This window comes from Aegilops tauschii, chromosome 2, assembly GCF_002575655.3.
Source record: "Aegilops tauschii subsp. strangulata cultivar AL8/78 chromosome 2, Aet v6.0, whole genome shotgun sequence".
Lineage (NCBI taxonomy): Eukaryota > Viridiplantae > Streptophyta > Magnoliopsida > Poales > Poaceae > Aegilops > Aegilops tauschii.
In genome coordinates, this window is record NC_053036.3 from 654097920 (window position 1) to 654119332 (window position 21413).

Sequence of the window (21413 nt, forward strand, 5' to 3'; positions counted from 1 at the left end):
TCGTGCTCCCCTCGGTCTCCATGGAGGAGACGGGCGCTGGGTGGGCCGGCGGCCTCGGCTCGGCCCAGCGCGGGCGCGCGCGCATTTTTTTAAACGTTCCGTGGAAAATAATTCGTAGAAAAATAAATAAAAATCAGAAAAATATAAAATAAGTTTTCCCCGTCTAGTTAGAAAATCTAGAATAGGGTGAACATTTTTTTAAATCAAAATAAGTATTTTGGAGACATGCAATATTTTTAATGCAATAAAATTGCAAATAAAAATCCAAATAAATTCCAATAAATGATTTTAACATTTTTTCTCCAGTATTTCAATTGTTTTGGAGAAGTCATATTTTCTCCTCTCATTTATTTTTAAAATTGAAATATTTTTCGGAGAAAAAATAATTAAAATAAAATCCTCGTCTTGTTATTTGATGAAAATCAAATATGAAAATTTTAGAAAATCCCCAACTCTCTCCGAGGGTCCTTGAGTTGCTTAGGATTTATCGAGGATTTGTCAAAATGCAATAAAACATGATATGCAATGATGATCTATGTATAAGTAGTGATGCTATGTAGTTCTGAAATATCGATTAGCTCATGTTGTAATTAAACTTTAATGAACTTGTATGTCTCTTTGGTTTGGACAGTCGTTCAACTTATATGTAATCGATGCTATTTATTAGTAGGACCATGAATCGTGCTATTAATGTGTTACTTTTCTCTTCCGATCCTTTTGTTGCATACTTATATATTGCTTATGTATTGTCTGTGAATTGCTACTAACGTTTTGTTTGTCTAGTGCATAGAGATGCCGTCGTATGTCGTGTACAAGGGTAAGGTTCCCGAAGTCTACGACGACTGGGAGGAGTGTCGGAGACAGGTTCACCGTTTCAGCAGTAACAGTTACAAAGGGTACACCACTAGGGCGGAGGCGGGAGCTAGATACACGCGCTATCTAGCAGGAGAGAGGAGGGAGCGTTGGAGGAACCGGATGAAGACCAGTTTCATCGCGATGATGCTCATCGTGATGACCGCAGCTCTCTTCTATGTGATGGTAGTTTAGAAGATCGATATCGACTAGTAATGTGAAGACAAACTCGCTACTTGCGGTCTCGAGACTTGTAATGTTCTAATTTTGTTCGGTATTTTGAATTCGGAGACTAATATGATGAATTGTATTCGGAGACTAATCTTCTATTGTATTCGATGAATCTGCTGTTTATTTGTTGTGCTGTCTATATTCTGTGCAGTAATGTATTCTGTAACCTGTGCAAATATCAGAAAAGAAAAAAATTCCTAATATTCATACTAGTGGTGCACCATACTGCACTTTAGTGGCGCACTGCAATAAACACACTAGTGGCACATTATCTAGAAGTGCGCCATTAGTAACCCAGAGAACAAGGTAAATATGGCCCCCTGGGAGGCATAGTAATGGCACACTGGTGGACATAGTAATGGCGCACGGTGTGGTGCGCCACTATTATCTGGGGATACTAGTGGCGCACCAGAGGTGCGCCATTACTATTTGTTACTAGTCGTGTGTTAATAGTGGCGCACCTGTAGTACGTCATTAATAGCAAAAACTGGTGCGCCACTAACAGCCCTTTTTCTAGTAGTGCCCCAAGCTTGTGGGAGACTCTCTTCTTCAATTTGAATAAAATTATATATTTCCCTTAAAGAAGCCTGTTTCTTATAAGCAAGGAAATATTTAGCAGAGAAGTAATAAATCATATCCTGGGGACTACGCACACAACCAGGATCAAGAGAATTAAACCATGTTTTAGCATCACCCTTTAATGAGAACGGAAATATTTGAAGGATATAATAGTAGCGAGTTTTCTCATCATTAGTGAACAGGGTAGCTATATCATTTAATTTAGTAAGATGTGCCACAACAGTTTCAGATTCATAGCCATAAAAAGGATCAGATTCAACCAAAGTAATTATATCAGGATCAATAGAGAGAATTCATAATCCTTATCAGTAACAAAGATAGGTGAAGTAGCATAAGCAGGATCATATTTCATTCTAGCATTCAGAGTTTTCTCTTTAAGCTTAGCTAATAATTTCTTAAGATCACTTCTATCATTGCAAGCAAGAAAGTCTCTAGCAGTTTCTTCACCCATAACATAGCCCTCATGCACAATAGGCAATTCATATTTAGGGGGAGAATCTTCATCATCACTTTCATCAATATTATCAGTTTCAATAATTTCATTCTCTCTAGCCCTAGCAAGTTGTTCATCAAGAAATTCACCAAGTGGCACAGTAGTATCAAGCATAGAAGTAGTTTCATCATAAGTATCATGCATAGCAGAAGTGGCATCATCAATAACATGCGACATATCAGAATTAATAGCAGAAGCAGGTTTAGGTGTCGCAAGCTTACTCAAAACAGAAGGTGAATCAAGTGCAGAGCTAGATGGCAGGCCCTTACCTCCCCTCGTAGTTGAGGGATACATTTTTGTTTTCTCGTCTTTCAAGTTCTTCATAGTGACCAGCAGATATAAATCCCAAGTGACTCAAAGAATAGAGCTATGCTCCCCGGCAACGGTGCCAGAAAATAGTCTTGATAACCCACAAGTATAGGGGATCGCAACAGTTTTCGAGGGTAGAGTATTCAACCGAAATTTATTGATTCGACACAAGGGGAGCCAAAGAATATTCTCAAGTATTAGCAGTTGAGTTGTAAATTCAACCACACCTGGATAACTTAATATCTGCAGCAAAGTATTTAGTAGTAAAGCAATATGATAGTAGTGGTAACGGTAGCAAAAGTAATATTTTTGGGTTTTGTAGTGATTGTAACAGTAACAATGGAAAAGTAAATAAGCGAAGAACAATATGTGAAAAGCTCGTAGGCATTGGATCGGTGACGGAGAATTATGCCGGATGCGGTTCATCATGTAACAATCATAACATAGGATGACACAGAACTAGCTTCAATTCATCAATGTAATGTAGGCATGTATTCTCAATATAGTCATACGTGCTTATGGAAAAGAACTTGCATGACATCTTTTGTCCTACCCTCCCGTGGCAGCGGGGTCCTAATGGAAACTAAGGGATATTAAGGCCTCCTTTTAATAGAGTACAGGACCAAAGCATTAACACATAGTGAATACATGAACTCCTCAAACTACGGTCATCACCGGGAGTGGTCCCGATTATTGTCACTTCGGGGTTGCCGGATCATAACACATAGTAGGTGACTATAGACTTGCAAGATAGGATGAAGAACTCACATATATTCATGAAAACATAATAGGTTCAGATCTGAAATCATGGCACTCGGGCCCTAGTGACAAGCATTAAGCATAGCAAAGTCATAGCAACATCAATATCAGAACATAGTGGATACTAGGGATCAAACCCTAACAAATCTAACTCGATTACATGATAAATCTCATCCAACCCATCACCGTCCAGCAAGCCTACAATGGAATTACTCACGCACGGCGGTGAGCATCATGAAATTGATGATGACGATGGCGACGGATTCCCCTCTCCGGAGCCCCGAACGGACTCCAGATCAGCCCTCCCGAGAGAGTTTAGGGCTTGGCGGCGGCTCCGTATCGTAAAACGCGATGAATCCTTCTCTCTGATTTTTTTCTCCCCGAACACGAATATATAAAGTTGGAGTTGAGGTCGGTGGACCTCCAGGGGGCCCACGAGGCAGGGGGCGCGCCTCCCACCCTCGTGGACAGGGTGTGGGCCCCTGGCCTTGATTCTTTCGCCAGTATTTTTTATATTTTCCAAAAATAATCTCCGTGAAGTTTCAGGTCATTCCGAGAACTTTTGTTTCTGCACAAAGATAACACCATGGCAATTCTGCTGAAAACAGCGTCAGTCCAAGTTAGTTCCATTCAAATCATGCAAGTTAGAGTCCAAAACAAGGGCAAAAGTGTTTGGAAAAGTAGATACGACGGAGACGTATCATAACTCTATCTAGATTATTCGCAACATCCCCCAATTCCACATGAATCCCTTTAGTCCAGCAGGACTTAACTTGATCATCCAACACCACTCCCAGTATGATTCATACCTCAAGTGCTTTGTAATTTTACCAACTTTGGGATCTCCCAGCAGATGAATAATAATAGGACAATGGTCTGATCTTGAGCTCAGAATGTGCGATACCTTACAACGAGGGAATAACAAAGACCATTGAGGGCAAGCCACCGCGCGATCAAGACGCACCTTGACATTTCTGTCGCCTTCTTGCTTATTATTATAAGTCCATGGGACGCCTTGGAAACCCAAATCAAATAAATTACATTCCAAAAGGACTTCACGAAAATTTTCCATGAGTCTATTTGACCTCTTATGACGAGAAAAGTGCTCATTTTGCCACATAGCCTCGTTAAAGTCACCCACCATAAACCAAGGACCCGTGCCAAGAGGTTTTATCCGCCTCAAAAGATCCCACATAACGTACCTTTGGCTCGCCTTTGGTTCCCCGTAAACGAAGGTACATCTCCATTTAGATCCATCTCCATTGCTGATGTACATGTCAATAAAATGATCACCAAACTTATTTAGTTCAAGAGAATAATTCTCATCCCAAAAAACTGCCAGGCCCCCACCTTTTCCTTGTACAGAAACAATATAAACATATTTCAAGCCCAATCGATAACGCAAACTCTCAACATACTTTTTATTTTGTCTAGTTTCGGAAAGAAAGATAACATTGGGTCGATGCATCTTTGAGAGACACACAAGTTCTTGGACTGTCCAAGGCTGACCCAAGCCTCGACAGTTCCAACTCATCATTTTCATGTCTCCTGACGGGCGTCATCAAACGCACCCGTCAGTTGACCGGCAGCCCCAAGGCCGGTAGCTTCCTTAGTTGGGTCACCCACCTCTTTTTCCTCTCCTGCAGATTCCCTCCTCCTATCCGGTAGCACCTCTCCCCCCCCCCCCCCCCCCCCCCCCCCCATCCACTACCTCAGTAACATGACAGATAGAACCATCTACGCCCAGCACTGCCTCAACCCTCTGACCACAAACTCTCTTACAAGAAACACTACTATTACCAGCACTCCTAAGGTCTACACTCTCAGAACTATTACTATTCATATTAAAAACAAGATCCTGATGTTCAGAGAAGCTTCTCTTGGAACCTGCAGTGTTCTGTAACATTGCGGCGAAGGCTAACTTGCGCCCGGTCAGCTCGCTGCCACTGTTGGGTGGAGTAGGAACCCCAAACTTGACATGCTTCACTCCAGCGAACTGCACCACCGAACGTTCTTCTTGCTCCTCTCGGTGGTAGCGTTTCCAGCGGCCCAACGCGGTTTCATTTTCCACAGCAGAGAAGCCAATGTAAAGCTTCTATTATTGTCTATCATATGTACGTCTCTCAACATCGGCAAAAAGAATAAAAATAAAACATACTCTAGAAAGAAATCCTCTACCCTAATTAGACCCTGCTTCTTTCAGCTTTGGTTGGATTCAAATTGTCTGTGAATTTGCTTCATTGGCAAAGTGCGCTCTGCGGTCCTGTTTGGTTCAGATTTGGTATTATTCGAGTCAATTGTAGATTCGCTTCGCTAGCAAAGCTGAGTTGAAATAGTTGTTTGTTTGAACTTGTATATTCAATTTTTCACTTGTAAAGTTGAATCTAGTTCCTGGATCTCAAATGAATTAGTTGTTTGTTTCATATTTCCTGATTCAGCTTCATCGGCAAAGCTGAAGCGGGTCCATGAAGATGAAGCTCAAAAGAGCCGGACAGCTACTACCTCTAAATTAAATCTCTTCAAGACAGAGCACAAAATTTCTGAAAATTTATTCGAAAATTTGACCCCACATACATACATGCATGCATATAAATGAAATAAAATAATCTAAAAGATGATAGAATAAAGTAGATCAAGCCGGAGAACAACAAGCACGACCAATTCAAGTTGAATTCGACCGGTACACGATAGATGGAGAAGAGGATGGCTCAGCCGGTGCCGCCGAAGAGAGCCTTGAGCTTCCTGACCTGCAAGTCGTCGAGGAGGGTGACCTTGGTGAGCACCTCCGACGGGAGGTTGTTGGCGAAGAGCGCAAAGTCGAGGGTCTGGACGCCGGGGTTGGGGCTGCTGTAGGTGGAGAGCGCCACGGCGGTGGTGTTGCCGAGGTTGTACTGGAAGTGCGGCTGGCCCTGCGGGAGCACCATGATGTCGCCCTTGTACAGGGTGTTGGTGTAGACCCTGTTGTTGGAGGTGGCGCTGATGAAGCCGCACGACAGGGTGCCCTCCACCACGAAGATGAGCTCCGTGGCCGCCGGGTGCCAGTGCAGCGGCACCACGCCTCCCACCGCGAAGTCGACGCGCGCGGCGGAGATGCCCAGCCCGTTCACGCCGGGGAAGCTGGTGACGAAGGCCGAGGACAAGCTGATCTTGAACGGGTTGACGGTCGGGCCTGTGGTGCCCAGGCCGCGGTAGTAGAAGTCGTCGGCGGTGACGGCGGCCTGGGGCTTGCACGGGTAGCCGGCCGGCGTGTCGCTGCTGGCCAGGTCGGCCACGCAGAACTCCTTGGCCAGCTGGGCCTGGGCGACACACCAAAAGAGCAAGGGCAGCAGCAGGGAGAGCAAGGGCAGGACGAGGAGCACAATCTTTGCCATGGTGTTTATAACTTGAAATGTGTGTGATCGATTCTTGAGGCCGTACGGTACTTGTTTATATCATATACTCCTCATGTATATATATATATATATATATAGGAGAAGTATAGAGGAGGAGCGGTGGTGCAAACTTGAGAGTTTGATCCAGTCAGTCAGTACATAACCAATCCAACTTGAAATTGATCAACCATATATATATATGCAACTTGAAATTCATCAACCACATATATATAAGCAACTTAGAGTCAAGTCAAGGATGAGGCAGGCCGGTTGCGTGTGGTTAACCGGACGGTGTGTCAGACCGCCGCCGGCTAACCGCACGTGTTCACTTCAGAAACTATTGAAAACATTCTTTGGGTGGTAGCAGTACGTATGTCACGGGGATTAAATTAAGTAATTAGGTCCATGACACACCGCAATGACTTGTGAAAACAAGCAATCCGGCTAGTGGATTAGCAAACAATCTTTGGGCTCTGGAATTCCACGGGATAGAGATGAGATTCGTGCATTTGGTTGTGCTACCTATAATTTAATCTAAATGAGTTGTGCATGCAACCTAAATAATTCAAGCTTCCAACCTTAATATAGTGGATCGCCCATGTGCTCAAATTCTAAAACCTTGGCGAATCATGCAACATCTTCTAGAAATTATTGAAAACATAGTCATACGTTAGGGGGATTATTAAAATAATTTAACAACACTAACTAAACTCAAAGGGCTTGTTCAGACAGATATAAATAGTTTGGGGGCTAAAATCGGCACACACGCGCCGCAATGACTTGTGAAAACAAGCGAGCCCATCTCTCGATCTGTCGCATACGGCTAGTGGCAGCAAACAATCTTTGACTCTGGAATTCCATGGGATAGAGATGAAATTGCCTATAGTTTATCCTAAACGAGCTCTCGATATATTTGTATGCTTATCATACAATTGGAGTGCATGCGCTTAAGCAATGTCCTAAATCCAAACAAGAGGTATGTAATACTCAAAATTATGCACTACATTAATGTTGCAAACTTCAATTACTTAGGAGAATTCCAATGATGTGTGCCAAAACGCACATACCAAACAACAACAGATAAGGGGCGACCATCCAACCCGACGCACTAGATGCTCGTCCTTTGTTTTTGTATATCCGGAGCACTCAAAATAATTAAAGATAAATATCATTCTTCATCCATAATCATGTTGTGCAAATATTCCAATGCAACAATAATTCAAATATTACAATTTACACACAAAGTTTTCGATAAAATAGTTCAAGTTTGAATTCAACCTATTCTAACACATTTTTTAGTTCTCCCCTCGAAGCACCCACAAATGCTCTAGCAGATCATCTGAAGTTGCTAATGAGTTGCTCGATGATGAATCTTTTGATGCATTTGGATAAAAACCTCGAATGACATCGAATTCTGCTCTGAAGTTGGATAGGATCACCCATTGCTCAAATTCCAGATCGTGGCGAACTCTGTCACTTTATTCCTCCAAAATCATGTTGTGCGTGGTCACACAAGTTGTCATCATCTCCCACAACGTCTCTCCATCCCATAGTTTTGCCAGCCCTCGAACAATCGCAAATGGGCTTCGAGCACTCCAAATTGCCTATTGACATCCTTTCTAGCTCCTTCTTATCTTTGTGCAAAGTTAGATCTTTTCTCACCCCTTGGATCAGAGATGACCTTGACTAAGGTAGTCGACATAGAATAGATACCATCAGAAATATAATAGCCCATGTCGTAGTCATGATCACTGATGGTATAATTGCACGGAGGAGCTTCTCCTGCACACAAACTTCCAAACAATGAAGGCTGGTGTAGTACGTTGATGTCGTTGTGAGACCAGGGCATCCCAAAGAAAGAGTGCCAAATCTAGAGGTCTTGAGATGCTACTGCTTCAAGAATAATGCATGGTGGACTATACAATGGCCCTGATATTGTCAATGTACATCATTTGCACAATTCATTCATTGCGAGTGCATGCAGTCCAAGGCTCCGAGCAAACCTAGTCATCTCTTGACTGCCGTGAGCCTTGCATTGTTTTTGATAGTTGGTTCTCTCAAGTACTTTTTTCCAAACACCTTGACCACCGCAGTCGCAAACCTGACCATGGCTTCAGGACACGTGCTTTCGCACATCCGGAGGTACTCGTCCCAGGAATCTGCAACCTTGTCATAGGCAAGTATCCTAAATGTAGTTGTGCACTTATGGTAACCAGATATAATCCAATTTTCCAATGGCATCCTTCTTCAAGATGAAGTAGTCATCGTAGGCCCGGACACAATTGTCGAGGTGATCGAACACAATTTGACGCACCCAGAATCGATGGTGAAAATAGGTCTCGAATAGTGCATTGGCGACAAAGTAGTATTCCATCAGCATTATATGTCGTCACTCGTTGTCCCTTGATTGATCCCTTGAAATTGAGAACATGCTCATCGACACGTTCGGCATCATCAATAACCACCTGCATCATCGTCGTTTCATCCTCACCTGACAAGGACGTATCATTGAACTAGGCATAGAAGTACTCCTCGTCTGAACACTTTCCAGGAGTGGTGTCCACCATGGACTACAATGTGTAGGGGTGAAGGGTGTCGGTGTCAACACCGGCGGATATCGGGTAGGGGGTCCCGAACTGTGCGTCTAGGATCGATGGTAATAGGAGACGAGGGACACAATGTTTTAACCAGGTTTGAGCCCTCTCTATGGAGGTAATACCCTACTTCCTGCTTGATTGATCTTGATGAATATGAGAATTACAAGAGTTGATCTACCATGAGATCGTAATGGCTAAACCCTAGAAGCCTAGCCTATATGACTATGGTAATGAATATCTCCTTTCCGGACTAACCCCTCCGGTTTATATAGACACCGGGGGGGAATCTAGGGCTACATAGAGTCGGTTACATAAGAAGTAATCTTCATAGTCGGTCGCCAAGCTTGCCCTTCACGCCAAGTAGAGTCCAATCTGGACACTGGTATGGTCTTCGGCCTTCATGTCTTCATAGCCCATCAGTCCGGCCCAATGGATAACAGGTCGGATGCCCGAGGACCCCTTAGTCCAGGACTCCCTCAGTAGCCCCTGAACCTGGCTTCAATGACGAGGAGTCCGGCGCGCAGATTGTCTTCGGCATTGCAAGGCGGGTTCCCTTCTATCCGAACTTCAAGGTAGTCTTCGGATGCGATGATAGTATCCGGACCTGTCACACACACCATACACAACCGCAGAGAGAATATATTTTGACACGAGTTCCATCCGCTGACAGCTTTTTACAACGTGACATCAGGTCTGTCCGGTCATAATTACAAACCATTTTTCGTCTGCCGCTCCGCGTTTCGAGATGCGGTTGCCATTGCCATGTCTTGTCGAAGCAGAGATCGTGTCCCCTTATTGCGGGATTTTCATAAATGCGGGCGTGGGTGACCCAACCGTGCTGTTTGCACGGCCCTTGGGAATAGGCGAGTGGGGAGGCGTTTGATATTCATGGCCTTTATAAGGGGATAAGGATTCCCTTTCCTCACCCACACACCTCGGTTCCTCCTCAGCCCTTCCGTCTCTGAGCTCCAGCGCCCAAGCTTTAGCCCTTCCCTCGTCCGAGAAAGCACTCCAAAGATGTCCGGATCCGGAGCTGGAGGCAAGTGGCAGGCCTCCTCCGTCAAGAAGAGGGATATCAAGGAACTCCGGGAGGCCGGATATCTAGCCAAGGAGATCGCTCACAGACTCCCTGCCAAGGGACAGATCATCCCTACTCCAGAGCCCCACGAGAGGGTTGTGTTTCTCACACATTTCGTCCGCGGGCTGGGCTTCCCTCTTCATCCCTTCGTCCGTGGACTGATGTTTTACTATGGGCTAGACTTCCATGACCTAGCCCCCAACTTCATTCTCAACATCACGGCATTCATTGTAGTGTGCGAGGCCTTTCTCTGCATCCCACCTCATTTCGGCCTATGGCTGAAGACCTTCAATGTGAAGCCGAAGGTGGTGAGCGGCCAACAAGCAGAGTGCAGAGGCGCCATGGTGGGCAAGATGCCCAACATTACCTGGCCCGAAGGCTCATTCACGGAGACAGTGAAGGGGTGGCAATCGGGGTGGTTCTATATCACCGAGCCACACGACGCCAACTGGGCGGCGGCCCCCGAATTCCGATCCGGAATCCTGATGCGGCTCACCTCCTGGCAGGAGAGGGGCCTAACCTGGGGTCCCTCGGACGAGCTGACTGGGCTCCAAACGTGCGTCCAGAACATGATAGACAGGAAGATCAAGCTTGTCAACGTGGTCCAGGTCATGCTCATTCGTCGGGTCCTTCCAAGCCAACGTCGGACTTGCTATCTGTGGGAGTACGATCCGGCCAAGCACCAGACGCTACTAGAGCTCTTCGGCACGACGCACGAAGAAATCTGGAAAGTGCTCTTAAAGGCCGGCGAGACGCCACCGCCCACGACCGAAGATCGCGGGCTTAGCTTAAAACGCCAGGCTAACCCGGTAAGCTCTTTTAATGCTTTCAAGGTGTACCATTTACTAGCATATTTTGGGAAAAAGCCTAAGCTTTCCTACCCATGTTTTCAGGCCTGGATCAAGGTAGCAGAGGGGATTAACTGTCCGGCTCCAATGCCCGAAGACCAAGATTTCCCATTACTGACGAGAATGCTTTTTCCAGCACCTTATGAGGTGCCAGAGAAGATGGCCAAGAAGGCGACCAAAGGGGCCAAGAGGGGCCCTCGCCGAAAAGGCACTCCGGGCGTGACATCCGAAGACGAGACGTCCTCTTCATCCGCTGACGACGACGACGAAGAGGAAGAAGAAGACGACTCCCCACCTGAAGTGGGGAGGAAGAAGAGAGCGGCCCCCACGAATCCGGAGGCGAAAGCACCTAAGAGGGTTAAAGGCTCCCTCGCAGACAACTCCGTGTGGGATGTTGATAGCAGTCCGGAGCGACCTCGCCGGACCAAGCCTCGAGCCGCCTCGTAAGTACCAGAATCCGAAAATGTCTGGCCTTCCCGGTTTGTAATATTGATATACCTTAAAACTTGTCATTGCAGTCCGGCACGCGATGGCTCCCCGTGATCCTCGATAGAGGGATCGCTAGACTCAAAGGAGATGGCTAGCATGTCTCCGCCACCTGCTCATTCCGTCTCTCCCAAGGGTGACGACGAGGTGGTGTCGCAAAAGACCTTCCCCGGCCGGGGGGAGCTTTCGGTGATCGTCGGGGTGGCGCCCCAGGACGATTCCTCAGTCGCCGGACATATGGGGGAAAATCCCCTATGGGGACTGGTGACGGGAGCCGAGTTCCCTTTGGACCTGAGCCGGATACCATTCCGGAGATCTACGCGGCTCCGGAGTCTAGTGAACGGCATTCCCCAAAGGAGGGAATGTGCCTTTTCCGCCGGTGACCTCTGTCCAACCAGGGGCACCGGATAATCTACTGGAGACGCTACGAGGCGCCTCTATTGTGGATGAACACCATGCCCTTATGGGCACGATAATAGAGAAGGTTCAGTTCGTCAAAAGTGGACAGACTGAAGCCTGGACTAGCCTTCTATCGGGCTTTGAGGTAAGTAATGTGGTTGTAGGAAGAATATCACAGTATAGACAGTAGCCCCTGATGCTCTGTTTGGTGTTCGGGAAGAAAAATCCGAACAGAGGATCAAGAAGAAATATCGCAGGAGTCTAACATAAGTTGTCTATGTGAATAAGCAGGTATCGCTGCAGGCTGCCACCGCTCATGCTGCGGAGGTCTCCGGACTGAAGCGGAAACTGGAGCAGGCCAAGGAGGAGCTCGGCCTCGTGAAAAAGCAGTTGGAGGATAGCCAAGGTATGCAGTAACCTGCGGGTATATTTTAAGAAAAAATGAATAGTCCGTCCGGACTAAAGTGTCATCAACTTTATTAGTGGCCACGACCGAGGTGGCAGCCCTCAAGAAGGCATTTGCCGAGGCCGAGGACAAAGCGGCCAAGGAACGCGCCGCGCGCGAGAAGCACGAGGCCCGGGTTGGCGAGGCGCAGCAACAGCTCCAGGGTGCGATCGAGAGATTTGAGTCCTTGGAGCGCGACTGTAAGGCGCAAGAGTCCGAACTGGCGAATGCCCGCCAGAGCGCACAGGATGCACAAGCCGAAGCCCAGAACGACCTCCAGGAAATTCAGGCGGCCAAGAAGATTGCGGTGGGTAAGTCTTTCACCATGCAAAGCAAGTATGTAAAAGAAACGTTCCTTGTACTTATCCGAATTTGGGTTTTCCAGGGGCGTTTATGGATCTGTCGCGCAGTATAGCAAATGTTGCCGAGCATTATAGAGCCGAAGAAGGGATGTCTACGGAGAAGCTATTCTGGTCCCAATGTCTTGGAACCGAACATCCGGTGCCCTTCAGCGACCAGCTAAAGCAGTTGGTCGAGCTGCACAGGTCGGCAGAGCTAGCCATGAAGGACCTGATAGTCCGGTTGTGGCCTGCCGAGCCTATACCTAGCAGCTACTTCGAACTTGTTAAGCAGCTTGTAAGTGCCTGTCCGCGGCTCGAAACCATGAAGCGGTCGGTCTGTATTGAAGGTGCGCGTATGGCATTTGCCCGCGTCAAGACACATTGGGCAAAGCTGGATGCCAAGAAGCTGATGACCGAGGGGCCGCCGGAGGGCAAGGAGCATCGTCGACCTGAGCTCTATTTTGATGGTGTCCTGGAGGGGTCCTGCCTTGTGGCGGAGCAATGTTCGAAAGATGTTATATTCCCATGAGAACATTTGTATTATTTTGTCCTGTAATGTGGAACAATGATGTTATGTATTATAATGCTTGCGATTTATATTTTGCCTCATGTGTGGCCGTTTATGAAATCTGAGGGTTGACCAGTCGTCGGCTTCTGCCCCCACGTAGATAGTACGGGGGTGTTCGGGATAAATCTAAACACTCTTTACTCCACATTCTGGTCCTTAAAGGAGGTGTTCAGCGCAACAAACAAGGCAATCAGACTATGCGGCCTTTACCGCCCTCACTAAGCCATAGGAGTTTGACAATTAAGAAAGTTGGTGAAGCCCCTGGTATTCGGAAGGCCAAACTAGGGGCGTTGTACACGCCTAATCGCAGGAACCGATTCTTCGCAAGAAGCGGAAAAAATCTCTAACGATTTGAAACCTCTCGAACAGCTGACCAGCTCTCGCCGCATCATGACAGTCAGTTTTCGGCTTTCTCTACTGAGTTGCTCGTCCGGAAGAACTGGGACACAATTGCAGTAGTTCTCCCTTTACTACCCTAGCCAATATAGCGGAACGTAAGGTAGTAAGCACAGGAGCCGGGCAACCCAACTATTGACCAAAGACATGATTCGGAGCTGATGCATATAATGCTATAAGTTCGGGGTGCCGAACTATACTGTAAAAGTGTTCGGACTTTTATTGCCGTAATGCGGGGTGTAATGAAGCCCCTGGCGTAGTAATACGTACCATGGTGTACGTGTGCAATGAGTAATAAATACAAAGGTGAGGAAACGGGAAAATGAAGTAATAAGATGATGCCATCATTCATTCGCCATTGTGATGTAATTAGTACGTCGAGGCGTACTTTGTACAAGTAATGCGATAAGCAAGTAAGGCTATTTAACATGCCGCAACCAAGGGCGAGCTGCATGCGGGTATGTAAAACAAGTATGGCAATCGTTTAGTAGAGACCACCTGGGGATTCCCTTGTGTGCCCGAGCTCCTTGCCTCCTTGGTGTGTTCTGCAAGCGGGTCGTTCGCATAGACCTCGAAAAGAGAAAAAAACGTAATAAAAAGAAAACGTAAAGGCGTGCGAATCCCAGGGTCAGTCAAGCCGTATTGTGGGTCGCGAGCGAGTTATGCCTCCGTCAGTACCCATGGGGTTTTGAGTGCGTAGTTATGTACGCGCGGTACTAATGCCATTTCCTCATCGGGGCTGGGACGAAGGCCGAATTTACTAATTCAGCTCTTGACGAACCGGGCTGCCCTGTTGCAGGGTAGTCCGGACCTTCTTAACGATGTCCAGGGGCTCGGCGGCCGGATTATGGTGCCGCTTGAGAAGACCGCTCTGTACTTCTGCTGCTAGGGTTGCGGTGTGCTCCTCTGTACGAAGGGAACGTTCCGTGTTTCCATTTACTGTAATAACACCGTGTGGACCGGGCATCTTGAGCTTGAGATAAGCATAATGTGGCACCGTGTTGAATCTAGCAAACGTGGTTCGTCTGAGCAGTGCGTGGTAGCCGCTACGGAAGGGGGCGATATCGAAGATTAGCTCCTTGCTTCGGAAGTTATTTGGGGAACCGAAGACCACCTCCAGCGTGATTGAGCCCGTGCAACGGGCCTCTACGCCTGGTATGACTCCTTTAAAGGTAATTATCGTGGGCTTGATTCATGAGGGATTAATGCCCATTTTGCGTATTGTATCCTGATAGAGCAGGTTGAGGCTGCTACCACCGTCCATTAGGACTCGTGTCATGTGAAATCCGTCGATGATTGGGTCGAGTACCAATGCGGCCGAACCGCCATGACGGATGCTAGTTGGATGATCTCGACGATCAAAGGTGATCGGGAATGACGACCATGGGTTGAATTTTGGGGCGACTGGCTCTGCCGCATAGACGTCCCTGAGTGTGCGCTTGCGCTCCCTTTTGGGGATGTGTGTAGCATATATCATGTTCACCGTTTTGACTTGAGGCGGGAATTTCTTCTGCCCCCCAATGTTCGGCTGCCGGTGCTCCTCTTCATCGTCCTCGCTCTGCGATTCCCCTTCCTTGTTTCCGCTATTTACCTTGATGGCTTTCTTAAATACCCGGCAATCTCTGTTAGTATGGTTGGCCGGTTTGTCCGGGGTGCCATGTATCTGGCACGGACGATCGAGTATGCGGTCCAAGCTGGATGGTCCTCCGCCGTTCCTTTTATAGGGCTTCTTTCGCTGGCCGGACCTAGAGCCACTGAATCCGGCGTGAGTTGTAGTGTCATCGGTGTTATCGCCATTGCTTCGACGTTTGTGTCTGTTGCGCCGGAGCTTGTCGGTGCTGTTTTTGGCCTCGGAGGGGCCTGCTTCGTTGGCTGTGTTTGTACTGCGAGCCAGCCAACTATCCTCTCCCACGCAAAAGCGGGTCATAAGTGTCGTGAGGGCTGCCATGGACCTCGGCTTTTCTTGGTCGAGGTTGCAGGTGAGCCATTCGTCACGGATGCTATGTTTAAAGGCCGCTAGGGCTTCGGCATCCGGACAGTCGACGATCTGGTTCTTTTTTGTTAGGAACCTAGTCCAGAATTTTCTGGCGGACTCTCCAGGTTGCTGAACTATGTGACCTAAGTCATCAGCGTCAAGTGGCCGGACATAAGTGCCTTGGAAGTTGTCAAGGAAAGCTTCTTCAAGGTCCTTCCAGCTGCCGATGGAATTTTCAGGCAGGCCATTTAGCCAGTGTCGAGCTGGTCCTTTGAGCTTTAGTGGGAGGTATTTGATGGCGTGGAGGTCGTCTCCGCGGGCCATATGGATATGGAGAATAAAGTCCTCAATCCATACTGCGGGGTTAGTTGTTCCGTCGTATGATTCCATATTGATGGGCTTGAACCCCTCGGGGAATTCGTGATCCAGTACTTTATCTGTGAAGCATAGAGGGTGTGCGGCGCCTCTATATCGGGCCGCGTCACGGCGCACCTTCGATGAAGTCCGTCTGCGGTTATCGGCCCAGGTGTGACTAGGTTTGTCACGTCCGAATAGGTAGCCATTATCCCGAGTCGGGAGGCGTCCTCGCGATCCGTAGAATTATCTGGTATGTCCTGCTCTGCTGTCCAGATCCTGCCGAAGGTCGTATGCATGGTCCCGAGTTGTTTTGTCCCTGTTTTTACGAGGCGGTGGGGCGGGCTGTTGTTCGGCCTGAGTTGCCGTTTTATCCCGACCGCGGGGTGGTCGGTCCGCCGCACTATCCCGGCCACGTGGTGGTCGGTCCTCATTGCGCGAGGGAGGTATGGGATCTGGTGCCTCCTCATCAAACTGAGGTAGCAGTCTGCGCTTTGGGTAACTCTTGGCTGGGCGCTTGAGGCCGTATTCTTCGGCTGCGAGGACATCGGTCCATCTGTTGATGAGTAGGTCTTGATCGGCTTGGAGCTGCTGCTGCTTTTTCTTTAGGCTTCTGGCAGTAGCGATTAGCTGGCGCTTGAAGCGCTCCTGCTCTAGGGGTGCCTCAGGCACGATGAAATCCTCGCTGCCGAGGCTCTCCTCATCTTCGGAGACTGGACGATAACTATCATCATCCGGGTCATTGGGCATGGCCTGTTTATCAGGGTCATCTTGCCCGTTGTCTTGATCCTCCTGTTCGGATGCAGCTCCAACAGGGTCTTCATTGTTTTCGGCTTCGCCCGGAGTACTATTTTCTCCGGTGCCAGTGTTGCCATCTTTTGAGCGACGAGGCTTAGAGCAGCGTTTAGGGCGCCGACGCTTGGACTGTGTCTCAGGAGGTTTATTCGCAACTGGATCCCCTTTGTCATCGTCGCTAGCTTTTTTAGGTGTGTCGACCATGTACACATCGTACGAAGAGGTGCCCGTCCAACGTCCAGTAAATGGCGGGTCCTGGCCTTGCTCCTTGTTGGCATCGTCGTCCATACCGTCGATGTCTTCGGAGCCGTAATCAAGCACGTCGGTTAAGTCATCGACGGTGGCTATGAAGTGGGTGGCGGGTGGGAAGAAAAATTCCCCGTCATCAGCCTCTAGCTCGAACCGAACATAGTCCGGCTGTGAGTCCTTCTCCAAGGACAAATTCTTAAAGAGTTTAACACATCGCTCAAAGGTGAGCGCTGAAAGATATCTGCGGTGCTAAACTCGAAGATTGACAACCGATACAACTCAGTGTTGGGGGCGTGCGAAGTTCGGAACTTATAGCCGGAGACGAGTCCGGAATTCCGGTGATGCTGATATTGCCTGGTATTGAGTCTGTGTGCAGTTCCAACGCCGCGGACTCTGTGGCTTCGGATGGTGTAGACTGCTTTGGATCTAAGGTCGTAGCAGTTACAGGAACCGTTTCCAGAATCTGGTCCGATGACAGATTTAAGTCGTGTTCATCGGGCGAGGGGGAGCGATCGCCGCGGTCTCAAATCCATTGAAGATCAAGTCTCCACGGATATCCGTGACATAGTTCAAGCTTCCAAATCTGACCTGGTGGCCAGGGGCGTAGCTATCGAACTGCTCCAGATGGCCAAGCGAGTTGGCCCGCAATACGAAGCCGCCGAATACGAAAATCTGTCCGGGGAGGAAGGTTTCTCCTTGGACAGCGTCACTATCGACGATTGAAGGGGCCATCGAACCTTTCGTCGACGGCACAGTGGAACTCTTAATGAAAGCACCAATGTCGGTGTCAAAACCGGCGGATCTCGGGTAGGGGGTCTCGAACTGTGCGTCTAGGATCGATGGTAACAGGAGACGGGGGACACGATGTTTTACCCAGGTCCGGGCCCTCTCTATGGAGATAATACCCTACTTCCTGCTTGATTGATCTTGATGAATATGAGTATTACAAGAGTTGATCTACCACGAGATCGTAATGGCTAAACCCTAGAAGCCTAGCCTATATGACTATGGTAATGAATATATCCTTTCCGGACTAACCCCTCCGGTTTATATAGACACCGAGGGAATCTAGGGCTACATAGAGTCAGTTACATAAGAAGGAATCTTCATAGTCGGTCGCCAAGCTTGCCCTCCACGCCAAGTAGAGTTCAATCCGGACACGGGTACGGTCTCCGGCCTTCATGTCTTCACAGCCCATCAGTCCGGCCCAATGGATAACAAGCCGGACGCCCAAGGATCCCTTAGTCCAGGACTCCCTCAAAGGGTACCTGAGCTGCCGCTATCGGCAGTTTTTGCTCGTACTTTCTTTTTATTTATTTTATTTTTCCGTTTTTATCAGGTTTGTGAAGTTTTCCCAATTTTGCGAACATTTTTCATTTTTTTGTGAACTTTTCCATTTCAAATCCATAACTTTTTCTGAAATTCATGAACTTTTTCCAAATTTCCTGAACTTTTTTCAAGTTAAGATTTTTTTTTCAAATATTTTGTGGACCTTTTCCAAATTTGTGAAACTTCTTTTCATTTTTTCAAACCTTTTCCAAAGCACGAACTTTCCCAATCTTGAACACCTTTTCATATTTGCAGATTTGTTTGCAAATTTTATGAACTTATTCCAAAAATTTTGAACTTTTATTTTTAAAATTGGAACTTTTTTTGTAAAGTCAATTGTCAACTCTCTGTGGTCAACGGTCACTAGTGGACAGGCCCACCAGTTAATCAATCTATTAAAAAAACTCAACTGGGCCAGCCCATACACTCTCGTGTGTGAGCACCAGTTTAAAGGCGCCAATTAGGACCTCTCCCTATGTCTAGCATATTGCTAGGCCAACTCCTATTTGGCGCTTTCCTTCCTTGTTCGTACACAGAGCTCATGCGCCTACCCTGTTGTGTCTATCCATATAACCTTCTCTAGATTCGGATTTGGGAAGCTACTACAAGTTTCTGCTTTGTTTTTTTTCCTATGTTTTCTTGTTGCGATTTCCCTATCGGTTTCTGTTTGTTCTTTTTATTGTTTTTCCTTCTCTGCTTCCCTTTTTATTTATTTTTTCATTATTTTTTAATTTATTTTAAATCTTGTAAATATTTTTAAAACACGTGAACATTTTCAAATCAATAAAAAAATTAAATAAACAAATATTGTCAAATCCATGGATATTATTTCCAAAAATTCATGTACTTTTTTAAAATTTGCAAATATTTTTTCAAATATGAATTTTCTAAATGATGATTTTTTTTTCAAATTCATATTATGGTTTAGGGCATTGTAGGAATTTATACGTAAGAAAACAGAAAAACAAAAAGGCTCGGACTAGTAAAAAAGGGAAAACAAAAGCTTGTAGTGGGTCGGCCCACTAGGGTCTGTGCTCGAGGCGAGTGGTTCATCCGTCTTGCACGAGGCACATGGACGTGCCGGGGTGATTCGGCCTGTCCGGATGTCCATCAGTCCATGGGCTCCAAGAATTCTAGCGACAACTAGTGAAAAATAGTGGCGACTGCTTAAAAAGACTCACTCAACTAAAAAAAGATTTAAAAACTCACATTTCTTCATCAACATAGCATGAACTAAATTAGCCCCGAAAATGTCCTCAACTTGCCCACCAAAAATAGTCTAAAATTGAGCTCATGAAACTTGGCTCTGAGAAAAATCAATGTGACACCCCTATGTCTTCTCTCATGCTTCCCGGTTAAGTTTCAGACTTGCTCCTGTCGGCTATCATCGGCTCCTGCTTGTACACGGCTCGGCCTCGTGATGGCCGGTCGGCGCTCCTTAGGCCATCCCGTCCCTACTTTCGTCATTGCAAAAAGTGTCTGACGCTACACAAAGAATTCAGGCACATGATGTTTAGCAAAATCGATTAAGAGAGCAATCAAAACTAAAGCAAGTAGAGCAAAAAAGTCCACCCGCCCCCCGCGTCGCCTCCAGGGGCGACACGTGTGGAGCCCTAGATTGAGCCGCCGCGGGCCTGCCCTGTCTCCTACCTCTCCCCCCCCCCCCCCACCCCACCCCGGTTGCCGGATGAGGTCGTCGTGGCGGACGGCGACGGCGGGGCTTTCCCCTTTGATCTACGGCTGGTAAATCGACGGGTGGAGGAAGGCTCAGCCCTCTTCTGCGGGGCACCGCGGCGGCTTCGATGGCTGGGTTCTCCAAGGTTGCGTCTCCGACGGGTGGCAGCCACGGTGACGGTGCCATCGGGCTCCTGGGCTGCGGCCCGGTGCTCCTGCCGGTGAGTTGGGGTGGGGTGGCGCTCCCTCTTCCGGCCTTTTGGTGGCTCCTCCGCTTGCGGGCCTGCTGCTCGCCGGTCTTTGGTGGCCTCTGCGATGTTGCTGCAGCTGGGGGCTCGCCAGATCTGGTCATCTTGGCCGGGTACGGCTCGTCGACCCCTGCTGGCGGCAAGGTGGATGGATCCGGCGTGGTGGTGGCGCTACCACGACGCCAGAGGTGTGCGGGCCAGTGGGTGTGTGGATTAGCTGCAGGTCGTCCCTGCCATGGCTGGTTGCGTGGGGGTCTGGAGGCCAGTTTCTCCGGGTGATAGCTTGCATGGCTTTTGCCGGTGCCGACGATGCGGCGCCCGTGGGCGTCGTTCTTCCTTGCCGAAGGGTCGTCGTGGAGCTCTCTAGCCTTGTCCACCTCCAGGGTTCGTCTTCGGGTGAAAGCCTATGGCCCTGTCGCAGGGTCGGGCGACGACGTTGTTTCAGCGTCGCTTCCCTCATTGGGGCATCATCTTGAAGACTCGTTCCCCTCTGCGCTTTCCCTGGGCTGGACGTGCATGACATCACGGTTGGATGCTGCCCAACCAGTGATGCGAGTGGTTGGCGTTGCGACTTGTGCGGCAACTACGATGGTGGCGTGCGGAGTTGGGTCGCGGCTGGTCCTTCTGATGTCGGTGGTTTGATGCGCCAATGGGTGCGCCTCTGTTTGTTTCTCGTTGAGACAGAGAAGTCGGAGCTGCACGTGGCGGGGCCCCTGGGGCAACGATGACTTCATGAGGGCGGTTTTAGCGGACGGTGTTCTCCGGAGATGCAATGGACTAGGTCGGTGTGAGGGTTGCAACTTTCTCCTGCGAAGCGCATCAACAAAATCAGAGCTGCCGGTCCTCGACATCTCGGCCGATTGTTTGGCTGTGGCCGACGAGGTCCTCGCGTGCCACTCGTTCGGAAGGGTCTTGATGGGAAGTCGGTAGCGAAGTCAGAGTTGGCTGCTCGGGGAGAGGTGATGACGATGACATTGCAGGCCACCTCGACGGTGTCCTCTCCTCGACGGCGTGTGGATCTTGTGGGTGCCAGGTTT

General features: G+C 48.2%; 1 protein-coding gene across 1 annotated transcript; it reads right to left on the reverse strand.

Annotated features, from left to right (window-relative positions):
- Positions 1–4963: 4963 nt before the first annotated feature.
- LOC109745931 (germin-like protein 8-14) lies at positions 4964–6761 on the reverse strand. Its single transcript, XM_020305043.4, has one exon. The coding sequence runs from the start codon at positions 6592–6594 to the stop codon at positions 5932–5934; it is 663 nt and encodes a 220-aa protein (XP_020160632.1). The 5' UTR covers positions 6595–6761; the 3' UTR covers positions 4964–5931.
- Positions 6762–21413: the final 14652 nt, after the last annotated feature.

What these genes read in the sequence shown, in the direction of transcription:
- LOC109745931 (XM_020305043.4), bottom strand. Translation starts at nt 6,594, where the DNA reads ATGGCAAAGATTGTGCTCCTCGTCCTGCCCTTGCTCTCCCTGCTGCTG.